Source organism: Myotis nattereri (genome assembly GCF_964212035.1).
Source record: "Myotis nattereri genome assembly, chromosome: 20".
Classification (NCBI taxonomy): domain Eukaryota; kingdom Metazoa; phylum Chordata; class Mammalia; order Chiroptera; family Vespertilionidae; genus Myotis; species Myotis nattereri.
The window spans coordinates 3,467,337-3,480,230 of record NC_138096.1 but is presented as its reverse complement, the minus strand read 5'-3'; the positions used below and the strand labels follow the sequence as shown (position 1 = coordinate 3,480,230).

Below are 12,894 nucleotides of genomic sequence, written 5' to 3'. Positions count from 1 at the left end.
CTGAGCTGGTTTTGCCTCTCGGTGGCAGGAGGGCCTGTGTGGTTGTCTGAAGAGAAGGATGATGCTCAGTGTGGCCCCGACTGTTGACAACACTCTCCTGGGCGGTCCTCCCGCGCCCGCCTCCCTCCGTCTCCGCCCAAAGTACCAAAGAGACTGGTCCGTGTCCTCAACACACATGGCGGGTGTTGAAAGGCAGGAATTTTATTTTTGAACTCTCGATTGTTGAAAGTATTACAGATGTCTCTTTCCCCGCCATTGACTCCTTCTAGCCCGCTCCCGCCTGTCCCAGGCCTTCACCACCCCACTGTCTGTGCCCACGGGCTGTGCATATCTGCACACAAGGTCTTTGATCTCTTCCCACCCACCCACCCTCCCCCGCCTTCCCTCTGAGGTTCCCACTCGGTTCCCTGCCTCCATGGCTCTGCATCCACTCCGTCCATCAGTTTATTTTGTTCCTTAGATTCCACGTGTGAGTGCGATCGTGGGATACGTGTCTTTCTCTGACTGGCTTCTGTCACTCAGCATGATGCTCTCCAGCTCCCTCCTGCTGTCTCAGAGGGTAAGCGCTCCTTTTTCACGGCTGTATAGTATTCCACGGTGTAACCGACCCACAGCTTTTCTATCCACTCATCTATGAATGGGCACTCGGACTGTTTCCAGCTCTTAGCTACTGTAATTGTGCTGCTGTGAACATAGGGGTGCATATATCCTTTGATTGGTGTTTCTAGTTTCTTGGGATATATTCCTAGAAGTGGGGCACTGGGTCCAATGGCAGTTCGTATTTAATTTTTGAGAAAACCCCACACTGTTTTCCACACTACCCCAGTCTGCATTCCCACCAGCAGTGTACGAGGGGGTTCCCTTTTCTCCACATCCTCGCCGGCACTTGTCATTTGTTAATTTATTGATGGGAGCCATTCTGACAGGTGTGAGGTGATACCTCATTGTCGTTTTAATATTCATCTCTCTGATGATCAGTGACTTTGAGCATTTTCTCATGTGTCTCTTGGCCATCTGTAGGTCCTCTTTGGAGAAGTATCTATTGAGGTCCTTTGCCATTTTTTAATGGCATTGTCTTCCTTTTGTTAAGTTGTATGAGTTCCTTTTATATTTTGGATATTAACCCTTTATCAGATGTATCGTTGCCAAATATGTCCTTCCCTACAGTGGCTCCCTTTTCGTTTTGTAGATGGTTTCTTTTGCTGTGCAGGAGCCTTTTATTTTGACATAGTCCCATTTGTTTATTTTCTCTCTAGTTTCCTTTGCCCTAGGACCGTGGTCGGCAAACCGCGGCTCGCGAGCCACATGCGGCTCTTTGGCCCCTTGAGTGTGGCCACGAAGTTTCAATCGCACTGTATGTGCGCGCCCACACGTGGTATTTCGTGGAAGAGCCACACTCAAGGGGCCGCAGTTTGCCGGCCACTGCCCTTGGAGATGTATCCGTAAACATATTGCTGTGAGTGATGTCTGAGATTTTGCTGCCTATGGTTTCATCTAGGATTTTCATGGTTTCACTTCTTACATTTAGGTCTTCTATCCATTTTGAGTTTATTCTTGTGTATGGTGTAAGTTGATGGTCATTTTTTTGTTTTGTTTTTGTTTTTGTATGTATCTAATTTTCCCAGCACTGTTTATTGAAGAGACTGTCTTAATTCCATTGTATGCCCTTGCCTCCTTTGTCAAATATGAATTGAGCAGAATGGCTTGGGTCGATTTCTGGGGTCTCTATTCTGTTCCATTGATATACAGGCCTGTTCTTGCGTCAGTACCAGGCTGTTTTGATTATGGTGGCTTTGCAGTACAACTTTATACCTGGTATCATGATTCCTCCAACTTCTCTTTCTCAAGATTGCTGCGGCTATTCGGAGTCTTTTTGGGTTCCATGTAAATTTTTGGAGGATTTGTTCTAGATCTGTAAAATATGCTCTTGGTATTTTAATAGGGATTTCATTGAATCTGTAGATTGCCTTGAGTAGTATGGGCGTTTTAATGATGTTAATTCTGCCCATCCATGAACATGGTATATTCTCCCACTTGTTTATGTCTTCCTCTATCTCTTTATTCAACAACCTGTAGTTTTCTGAGTACAAGTCTTTTACCTCTTGGTTAAGTTCATTCCTAAGTATCTTACTTTTTTTGTTGCAACGGTATATGGAATTGTTTGCTTAGTTTCTGAGAATTCATTATTGGTTTATAAAAGCCATCAATTTTTGGGGGTGTTGATTTTGTATCCTGCTACATTGCTGAATTCATGGATTAAACCTAGCAGTTTTGTGGTGGAGTCATTAGGGTTTTCCATGTACAATATCCTGTCCTCTGCGAATAATGTGAGTTTTACCCCCCCCCCACACCCCTTTTCCGATATGGATGTGAAGGGCAGTTACTTTAAAAGGCCGAGAACGAGGGAGAAACGTAGCCAGCCTGGGACGGAACTGAGGAGCTCAGATAACTGGGAGACAGGTGTATTGATCTTAAATACTTTAAAATCTGTGCAAACATGCCTCCCTCTCCCCCGCCCTGGTCTGGACCGGAGGCGCTGGGTCGGGCTGCCCAGAACTGACTCCACGTGAGTGCCCAGGAGTGGCATGACCTTGAGCAGGTCAGCCCCTGACCTTGAGCAGGTTAACGGCTTTGAGCACCAGCCTCCGCAGCTGGCGGTAAAATGCACCCCCAAACACCACCTCACCCATGACTGTGGGGAGGGACTGATGGATCTCAGGGCTTGGCTTGGCTCCTGGCACACCAGAAACCCTCTACGAACGATGATGGTTATCATCACGAATAAGATTAAACAAAAGGGCGCGGTGGCGAACGGTGGACGCATGTGGACGTGTGATAAGAAACGGCCTTGAGCAGAGTCCCCCCAAGAGGACAGACACCATCTCCGTCCTCACACATCCGTCCCCCGAGAGCAAGGACAGCCACGGCGGCCCCGGGGCGCCTCTCTATAAAGCATCGTCTCTTTATTTAAGTTAAAACAATGTTCAAGGATGGTTTCCATCTATAAAATGGACAAAGCACAAGCTCTGTACAGCAGTTCTTTTAAAAAAATCAACTGGGAAAAAAAAATTACCAAACTAGATTTTTGAATTTGCAAAACAGACCCACAGACACCATCACCGGAGCGCCGATGGAGACACAGGACAGACCGCCACGGTGGGGGGACGGGGGGGCGTCGCCTCGCTTGGTTCGAGGGGCGCTGGGGGAAGAATCTCCGTTTGTAAAAAGGGGGTGGGGGTGAGACGGGCCCCAAGACTACAAAATACGCCACCGCAGGACGTCGCTTTGGCACACCGTGTCGTGTAAACATAGCTCGCCTGGGGGGGGGGGGGCAGCTGCCTCCGCTCGCAGTGTCCACGGGCCAAGGCCACGGGGCTGCCCGCTGGGGGGCAGGGGGCCCCAGGGCCCCATAGATCAAAGGGTGCCGAGGCTCCTGGGTTGGGTGGCGGTGTGTGGGCAGAGGAACAGGGACCTGATGAGAATTTGTTTTCCGTCGGGGGCATGGTTTTCTAACAGTAGTCACAGCTCAAGGTGACGGTCTGAGGAGGGGGCCCAGGTGCGGGGCCCAGCGCCCCATCGGGGCTCAACAGCCCGACACAGGTACCTGACTCTCCCAGGAGCCTCTGGAGACGAACGTGTGCGAGTCCGCCCCTGGCACTGCCTGGCAGGGGGCAAAAGGGAGAAGCCGGGTGGGAAAGCCCCCCTGGCCATGTTGCCACGCCCCATCCACTGTCAAGGGCAAGCGCATGTGGAGGAAGAGAGACCAACCGAGCTCCCTCTCCTAAAAGAAACCATCAGGCCTGGCCGGCCTGGCTCGGGGGTTGAGCCAGGAGGTACCGGTTCAATTCCAAGTCAGGACACATGCCTGGGGTGCAGGCTCGATCCCCACTAGGGGGCGTGCAGGAGGCAGCCGATCTATGATTCTCTCTCGTCATTGATGTTTCTCCCTCTCCCTCTCCCTTCCTCTCTGAAATCAATTAAAAAAAAAAAAAAGATCAACTTCGATCTTTAAAAAAAAGGAAATGAGCAGGAAGTGGCAGTGTCGACTGGCAGGGTCTTCCGGGGCCACTTCTACCCGGCGACGTCCCAGAGGGGCCTGGCAGTGTGCCCTCAGGAGGCACGCGCCACCACATGGGGGGACAGGGGGCTGCGGGCACGGCCGGCCTGAGACCAGGCAGCGTGTGGGAAGGTGGGCAAGGGAGCGAGAGGTGACCCGTGGCCAGGTGACCCGGGGGCCTCCTTGGGGCTGGGGCTGGCCTGTCCCTCCAAAGGCAAGGAGGCGCCACAGGACACACCCGCCATCCAGGGGGCGCCCGGCCTCTCTCCCTGTGGCTACTTTTCATTCTTGTTCGTCGCTGTCCGTGGTTCACACTGACCACCCGGCCGCTGCTTCAGACGCCGGGTCCTCAGTGTCGCTGAGCAGGCAGGGCCGTCCCCGCCCGTCCTGACAATGACCCCAAGCTCCGAGGCCTCGCCTGGGTCCGGAGGGACAGACACAGCCAGCTGCCAGGACACTCACCCTCCGCCCGTCGCTAGCCCGTAACAGCCCCTGACCGTCCCTGGGAGCTGTGGGATCATTTTTTGTTTTTCCTTAGAGAAAAGAAATTTCATTGAAAAACACCTAAAGCAACATTTGTCCAATCAAGTCCAGGTTTACAGATGCCAGGGGCACGCAAAGTGGATTCCAACACAGAGCAGTGACGCCCACGCTGGAGCCGAACAGTGGGGTGGGGCCGCGGCTGGCATCCTGGCCTCCACGGGGCCCCGTCCGCTGCCAGGGCCACCCCCGGGGGCACGGCCGGCACGGCTCCGAGGGGCATTTACAGGGTGAGGGCCTACAGAAACCCCCGGAACGGCCGTGTGCTCTCTTTATATCTATTTATAGTGAGTGTCCCGCCACAGAAACGTTCAAGTTCAGATCCGGCAGGTCCTTCGCGTCGTGTGGAGGTGCCGGGGAGCCGGACCTGCAGGTGGCCGTCGGCGCCGTGGGCCACGCGGGCTCGCGATGGGGCACACGGAGGTTTCCAGAGAGTTCTCCCGCCGCGATGGAGCCACGCGCCCCTTCCCCCTCCCGTCCCCCAAACGCACACTTGGAGCCTGGGCTGTCGCATCCCCGCTGTGGCTGGGGCTGCTCCTTGGCGTCTGGGCAGGACCAGGAGGGAGCCGACAGGAAGGGGCGGCGGCCCAGGGAGGGGACCAGGCTGCGCTGTGACTGGAGATCAGTCGTCTTCCCTCGCTGTTGTGTCCGCCGCCCGTCCCGTCGGTGCGAGGCGCCCGCGTGCAGACGGGATGGGAGACTGAGGTATATAGTTTCGCGGAAAGTTTGATCGATCCCGTGGTCTCCGACCGCCCGTGGGCGCGGCGGTGGCGCCTAGGGCTGCAGGTTCAGCGAGAACTTCCACTGCTGGGACAGCGCCGGCCCGCACACCTCCACGCTCAGGCCGCCCGCCGCGGCCCCGCGGCTGTCCAGGCACAGGTTGCTGCCCACGTGCCGCAGCTTGGAGTTGCCCTCGATCTGCTCCCATTTCTGCAAAAGACAGGAGAGCGCCTCGCCGTGAGCATGGACGGACAGGAGCACAGGCTGCCGGCCGGCGTGGCTCCGTGGCTGAGCCTCGGGCCTGTGAACCAGGAGGTCACGGTGTGATTCCCGGCCAAGGGCACAGGCCCGGGTTGCAGGCTTGATCCTCAGTGCGGGGCGTGCAGGAGGCAGCCGGTCCATGATCCTCTCTCATCATTGAGTTTCTCTCTCTCTCTCCCTCTCCCTTCCTCTCTGCGATCAGTAAGTGTATTTATATATATTTATAAGTTAACAGGGTGTTAAAAACACGCATGCACAAGCAGACTCGTTTCCAGGGTCCTAGGGCTGCGTCAAAACCAACCCACACACGCTTTTGGTTTCTGGTCATAAAGGAGGGGAGCTGGCAAGCGCCCCAAGAAGCAGCAGCCGCGGGGCCACTGAGGGCCCCAGGGAGAAACCCAGGGCCAGGCTGCTTTGCACCTCAAAGCTCTTCTCTGGGCCCCCCAGGGGCCACTCCTCCCGCCCCCCCCTTCCTGTCCCCTCACCCCGTCCGAGCCCCAGTACTTTCCTGGAGGGAAATGCATTCACCAGAAGGCTTGTCTGGTATTTCACCCCAAAAAGGAGCTGCAGGGACTCAGTCCTGCCCCTGCTGTGGGGAGGCCGCCCTGCCCGGGGGCGTGGCCTGGGCACTTCCCGGCTCCCGCTTAGGGACCTCACTCAGGTGAGCCAGAGGCACTGCGTCAGGTCAACTACCAGGAAATGCCTTTGTGGACAGAGCGTCAAGTTGAGGAACCTGTTTGTTGTGTGTGAGCTCCTGGGTGGGTGAGCGAACCTGGACTCAGAGTCCCCATTGTTCTGCGTGGCAGGAACCAAACGATTCTGTTGGGTTCTGAATGTCCTACTTGTAAAGAACAGACATTAAAATGCTTGTAATGTGTCCTACTTATGTGTGTGTACACATACGCACACCCTCCTAACACCAAACTACCAACCAAACTCGCCAACCAAGCTCAGCCAACCTACCAACTGAATTCACCAACCAAACTCAACCAACCAACTCAACTCAACCAGCCAGCCAAACTCAACCAACCTACCAACCAAACTCGCCAACCAAACTCAACCAGCCAACCTACCAACTGAACTCAACCAGCCAAACTCAACCAACCTACCAACCAAACTCGCCAACCAAGCTCAGCCAACCTACCAACTGAATTCACCAACCAAACTCAACCAACCAACTGAACTCAACCAACCAACCAAACTCAACTAACCTACCAACCAAACTCAACCAGCCAACCTACCAACTGAACTCAACCAGACAAACTCAACCAACCTACCAACCAAACTCACCAACCAAGCTCAACTAGCCTACCAACTGAACTCAACCAGCCAACCAAACTCAACCAACCTACCAACCAAACTCGCCAACCAAGCTCAACTAGCCTACCAACTGAACTCAACCAAATTCACCCAGCTAACCGAACTCAACCAACTAACTGAACCAACCAACCAACCAAACTCAATGACCAATCAATCCCTCACCCAACCAGCCAAACTCAACCCATTAATCCACCTACCAGGTCAGAAAACCAAGCCCAGAACCAGCCTGAATGAAATCTCACCCTGTTGTTTATCCCCATGTCAAAATCTCTAATGCTTGTTCCTAAAGAAAAAGGAACCGGTTTTTCTCCCCGAGCTCTCCCTCGTGGACGTGCTGTGATGCTAGCCGCCAGCCTCCTTCCCGAAGTCCTTGTGCAAATCCTTTCGATAGCGTGGAAGGAAGTTTCTGTCCTCCTGCCTCCCTTTCCCCTCGGACTGCAAATGTGCTCACCATACGAACACACAGACGTGTCTGGAAACCAAATACTCCAATTGGCAAGACCGTGCGGCGCTGAGATACAAATAGCTCTTCTCCAAGGGCAAACGGGTGAGGCCTGGAGGGGGGCAGAGCAACGAAGAGCCCAGCGCCCCAGGACTGGCCCTGCCACACGACCCACGACCCTGAAACTCAGGGCGATCGGATGAGCTGGGGAGGTGACTGCTGCCTGCCCATCGCCCCCTCACTCTGGCTCACTCTCGGCTGTCACCCCCTCCCCCAGCTGTTCTCTCCATTGTCATGGCAAGTGTGTGCCCGGCTGCCCGCATCCACGCGTCCTTCCGAGTGGCCAGCAATCAGCTGGACAGAGAATGCGGATGAATGAAGTCTGATTCCCTTCTCTGCTAGGGCGTCTGCTAAACGGAGGCCTTAGAAAACCGACCAGCCCCCCGCTGTCTCCGAAGGCCGTCTCATCAGCTCGGACCCTCCGTCTGGGAGGACGGGCGGGCGGGCGGGGGCGGGGTGGGGCAAACTTCTGAGACATTGAGGCCCGACCGAAACGTCGTCAGGAACCTCACGTTCTCACGGGGAGCATCGCCCTCTAACGGGCTGAGCGGCGTAACAGGTCCTCACCCGCACCCAGAAAAGCTGACTGTTGGCAGGCCTCTCCCTCCCATGGCGCGAGCCTTTTAGGGGTGTCCGTGAAGGCTCCCGGGAACTGGGGTCCCCGTAGGAGCACCTGTCAACCCTTGCAATAAAGCAAGCCCTTCGGAAAGGTAACGCTCCACAGGCTAAGCAGCCCCCCGTCTTTTTAAAAGCGTTGGAGACCCACGCCCGCCAGCCCGCCCCGCCCTGTCCCTCCTGCAGGATTCCCGGTGGCCCGGGTCCAGGGGACAGGGGCCTCTCCGTTTCACAGTCGTTCTTCCTCCCCACACAGGCACCAGCCAGTCAGAAGCCGCCTCATCGACACAGATGCGTTACACAGGCACTGCCGGCCATAAGCAAACGTTCGGGTGCCACACACAGGACGGGGCACATGGCGCCACAGAGAAGCTCCCAAGAGGGACCCCCGGCAGCCCCCCTCCCCGGCAGGCCCCCCGAGAGGCGGAAACAACAGGCAGGCGTCGCGGGCCCTCTCCCTGCCCAGCCCAGAGCTGGGCTCAGCAACCTTTGCACACACGGCCCTGCCTCGTCAGCCTCGAGGGCGAGGCCCACACGGGAACAGCCGGAGAGGACATGGGAAGACGGGGCCCAGGACAGTGACCGCACGGCAGGAGCAGATGACAGGGGGACAGGAGGGGAGGGGGGGCACAGAGGGTGCTGCCCGGGGCGGGTGCCGGCGGGAGACCCACCAGCCTTCAAGCGCCCACGCGCACCGCTCCCCGACATCGGGATGCACACCCGCCCGGCACAGACCTACTGTGTGCCCCCCACCCCCCCTCCATGCCAGGAACCCCGCCCTGTGTGCGGTTGCAGGGGCAGCAGGAGTTGAGTCCAATGAGGCAGCTGGGCATCATCGTGGGAGCCCGGGGCGCGGGCGGGAGGAGCCGGGCACGGCCCCTGGGGGTGGGGGTGGGGGTAGGGGGGGCACAGGGCGGGCAGCGCACCTGTCTGCTGTCGTTCTCCCGGCAGCCCTGCAGCTTGATGAGCGAGCCGGGCGTCCGGTCCACCACCGTCAGGCACAGGTCCATGTGCTTCACCGACTTCTCCTTGGTCAGGGCCCACTCCTGCAACACACGCGGGTCAGGGGCGTGCGCCGCGGGGCCAGGAGGGAGAAGGGACAGGTGGGCCCGGCGGGGAGACGACGGGGAGGTGGTGGGGGGAGAGGGAGGGGGTGTGGTGTGTGGGAACCTGACCAGCTCAGGGCCATCAGATGACTCTGTGCCTCAAGGCAAGTCTGCAATTGGGGGGGCACCGGGGGAGCCACAATCGGCACTTGGAGAACCTGACTAAGAGGAACTGTTTTAGCCCTGGAGCGCGGGCAGGGCCTGGTGACCCCCGTAGCCTCCCCTGGCTTCCTTCCCTCCCGAGGGGGCCTCAGACTCGGCTCCAGGCACCGGTCAGAACCTGGGACACCCCGTCCGCCCCCAAGGCTGCAGGAGGGTGTCCAGCAGGAGCCAGAGCTCCCTACAGACCTCCCCCAGGGCAGGAGAAGGGGCAGCTGGGACACTTCACCTCAGGCCCCGCCCTGCTCCTGGGGCCCCAGCTGCCCCAGCCCCCGCGTGCACCCACCTGGTTGCCCCCCGCGTTGTGACACTCGTACACGCCGACGACGCCGTCGGCGAAGTGGCCCAGCGTGTCCAGGCAGTTGGTGCCCTGCTGCAAGGCGCCGAAGGCTATGTCCTGGTGGTCGGGGACCCTGGATGGCGAGGAGGACCGGCTGCTTAACCCCGAGGGACCCCGGGCCCCACGCCCGGCCCCGAGCTGCTGGCTCGTCTCGGGCAGCAGGAGCGAGGAGAGGCAGGAGGGAGGCCGCCGGCAGGCCCGCAGCCCCGCCACGGGGGCCCGTGTTTGCACCTCTACCCTCACTGCAGCACAGACCCCACTTTTTTTTTTCTAATTTTTTTGTTGTTGTTAATCCTCATCCGAGGATATTTTCCCACTGATTTTTAGGGAGAGAGAGGGAAAGACAGAAACGTGGAGGTGAGAGACACATCGATGGGTCGCCTCCTGCACGAGCCCCAACCAGCGCCCGGCCGGGGAGGAGCCTGTAACCAACCGAGGTACGTGCCCTTGGCCTGAATCGAACCCGGGACCCTTCAGTCTGCAGGCCGACGCTCTATCCACTGAGCCAAACCGGTCAGGGCACAAACCCCACTTCACGGCGAGAGCCTGCCACCTGGCTGCCCTCTGTTGCCCCCCCCCAAACCCTGGAAGGGAGACCCCGGCCCGGCCGGCAGGACCCACCGTAGCTCCGGGTACACGTTCTCCAGGTACCAGCGGAAGGGCTTGCAGCTCAGCTTCTTCCTCAGCTCCAGGCGGCTCTGGATACTGAGGAGAGGGAAGCGGACGCTCTCACACGAGTTCACACGCGTGGGCTCCGCGTCCAACCTGGACGCCTGCCCCCAGAACAGGGCTGGGCGGGCGTGGAGCCTGGATCGCCCGTGTCCCTGTGTCCCCGACCCTGGCCCCCACCCTGGAGCAGAGGGAGGTCCCCCTTTGCCACCTGGGCAATTCTTGGGGTTCAGGCCAGCCCCAGCCCCCCCACACCACGTCCCTCCTCAGGGCCCCATGCAGAGCGGCCGGAGGGCACAGGCGACACCTACTTGCCGTAAGGGACGTTCCTGGCGGAAGGCACGGCGGCGTAGTAGAAGTTTTTGTACTCGTCCATCCACACCTCCGCCGCCCGGCGGGTGTTGCTAGGAGCAAAGCGAGTCTCCATGAGCCGCGGTCTGCGCTCCGGCAGCGCGCATCTGCGTGGGGTGCCACGCGGGAAGGTCCCCGGGGCAGGGGGCCGGCAGCTTTGCCAGGGAAGCGGGAAGCGGGGAGCGGGGAGCAGGCCGGCCCTGCTCAGCGCCTACAGGGTGCGGCCTGGGCGTCCCGCCCCGTCTACTGTCTTGTCCCCCAGGCTCCGGTCACACCCTGTCCTCCTGCCCCAGGTCCCCTTCATCTCAGCGCCTGGACCCGCTGCCCTGTGCCCGCAACCCCCGCTCCAGCTCCGGCACCCCCAGCCTGACCCCATGGCCACTCCCACCACCTCGCAGCAGGGCTGATGGGCGTGCACACAGCTTTATCTTTAGCATCTACGATTCCCTAGGGCAGCGGTTCTCAACCTGTGGGTCGCGACCCCTTTGGCGGTCGAACGACCCTTTCACAGGGGTCGCCTAAGACCATCCTGCACCTCAGATACTTACATGACGATTCATCACAGTAGCAACATGACAGTGATGAAGTAGCCACGAAAATAATTTGATGGCTGGGTCACAACATGAGGAGCTGTGTTTAAAGGGCCAGAAGGCTGAGAACCACTGCCCCAGGGAAAGCATGAACCGCCTTGCTATTTTTCTTCGGAAAGCGCTCAGGTTGGCGAAAATAGACCCTACAGATCACGAGGTCTTTCTGGCTTGAGTTTCCTGTGGCTGGACTTGCGTCTTATCCACATATTGGACCTCGAGTCAGAGTGTAAGTTCTCTTAACATAGCCTGCGTGCGTTCCCACACGCGTGGCTCTCCCTGACCGGCCCCTCGGGCATCGGGTCAAAGAACCTCCCATCAGCCCCGCCCACCTCGTGCCACCCGTCGTCACACCTGCCCCAGCCCGACCCCCGGCTGCGACTGTCCTATAAATGCGACGGCACAGGACGCACCCCTCTGAGACCAGCCCCTCCCACGCAGCACTGTGCCCGGGAGGCGCCCGCGGTCTGTGGATGGACAGCGTCCCCTGTCCCTGCTGACGGGCCCGCCACCGAAGGCCACGCCTCCACCGGGCCAGGCCGGGCCCCCCGTCGGGGTGGCGGTCTGCGGGTCCTGGTCCCGCTCGGCCTCTCCGCCACTCACCGGGCGAAGACGGTGCCGCTGCCGCCGGGGAAGGTGTAGGGGTGCTGCTTGCGGAACACGTGCCCCACGCGGCTGCAGGGGATGATCTCCAGGCTGCCCCCGCACTGCCACACGCGGAAGGAGATCTCTGTGGGGAGAGGCAGCGTGACCACGGGGCTCCCTCTCCCTCCCTCGCTGAAATCGGTACAAATACATTAAAACAAAAACCTGCCTGGCGGCGGGGCTCAGTGCTTGAGCGTCAACCTAGGAACCAGGAGGTCACGGGGGTCAGGGCACAGGCCCGGGGTGCGGGCTCGATCCCCAGTGGGGGGCGTGCAGGAGACAGCCAACCCAGGATTCTCTCTCACCACTGATGTTTCCATCTCTTTCTCCCTCCCTCCCTCCCTCTCTTAAATAAAATAATATATATATTACACCCCCCCCAAAAATAAAAGGGAGACCATTTATACTGATGCGGGGACTAATTACGTCCGATGAACAGTCCCTCTAGTTTTCTCCAGTTGGCGTCCTGCACGCCACACACTCTCGCTGACTGTCTCTTCGAGGCTGCCCTCTGCCGCGTCTGCCCCACTTGGGGGGCAGGATAGGACCCTGGTTCCGCCAGAACCGGAAACCGTTCGGTGGCGGCAGACGCGCGGCGCATACGTACCCAGGTTCTCTCCGCCCCACACGTCCATCATCATGTCGTACTTCCCCAGCTCCTCAAAATAGGACTTGTCCATCACGAACAGCCCCCCCGCGATCATGGGGGTTCTACAGAGGCAGAGAGGGGGGAAGGGAGTAGAGGTCAGAGGTCAAGGCCAGCTCAGCGGCACTGTCACGCCACGGCCAGTCCTCCATGCTGACCTTGTAAACAACCCCGGGGCACGGCTCTCTGCTCAGAGCCCCGGTGCCCCTCTCTGCTCTGCCACTGTCTCCACACCCTCCCCACTCGCCCTGCCAGGCGCCCCCGCGGCGGGAGGGCTGGTCCGAGCCCCGAAGGGAGTGACCCCAGTGGCTGGGCTCTCCCGGGCCAGCGGCTCCAGGCACGTTCTCAGCCTTTCTGTGCCCGGTGTCCTCGGAGG

The 12,894-nt window shown here is 59.0% G+C and overlaps 1 protein-coding gene across 1 annotated transcript in view; it reads right to left on the bottom strand.

Moving 5' to 3' along the window:
* Positions 1-2,939: 2,939 nt before the first annotated feature.
* The window catches only part of GALNT2 (polypeptide N-acetylgalactosaminyltransferase 2), a 63,707-nt gene continuing 53,752 nt past the window's right edge, over positions 2,940-12,894 (bottom strand). Inside the window, exons 10-16 of the mRNA XM_081114288.1 lie at positions 12,480-12,583; positions 11,831-11,957; positions 10,601-10,693; positions 10,242-10,325; positions 9,567-9,693; positions 8,942-9,061; positions 2,940-5,527 (exon numbers count right to left, since the gene is read on the bottom strand). Coding sequence (XP_080970414.1) covers positions 5,372-5,527; positions 8,942-9,061; positions 9,567-9,693; positions 10,242-10,325; positions 10,601-10,693; positions 11,831-11,957; positions 12,480-12,583 — 811 coding nt within the window. The 3' untranslated portion in view covers positions 2,940-5,371. The remainder of the gene's footprint in view (positions 5,528-8,941; positions 9,062-9,566; positions 9,694-10,241; positions 10,326-10,600; positions 10,694-11,830; positions 11,958-12,479; positions 12,584-12,894) is intronic.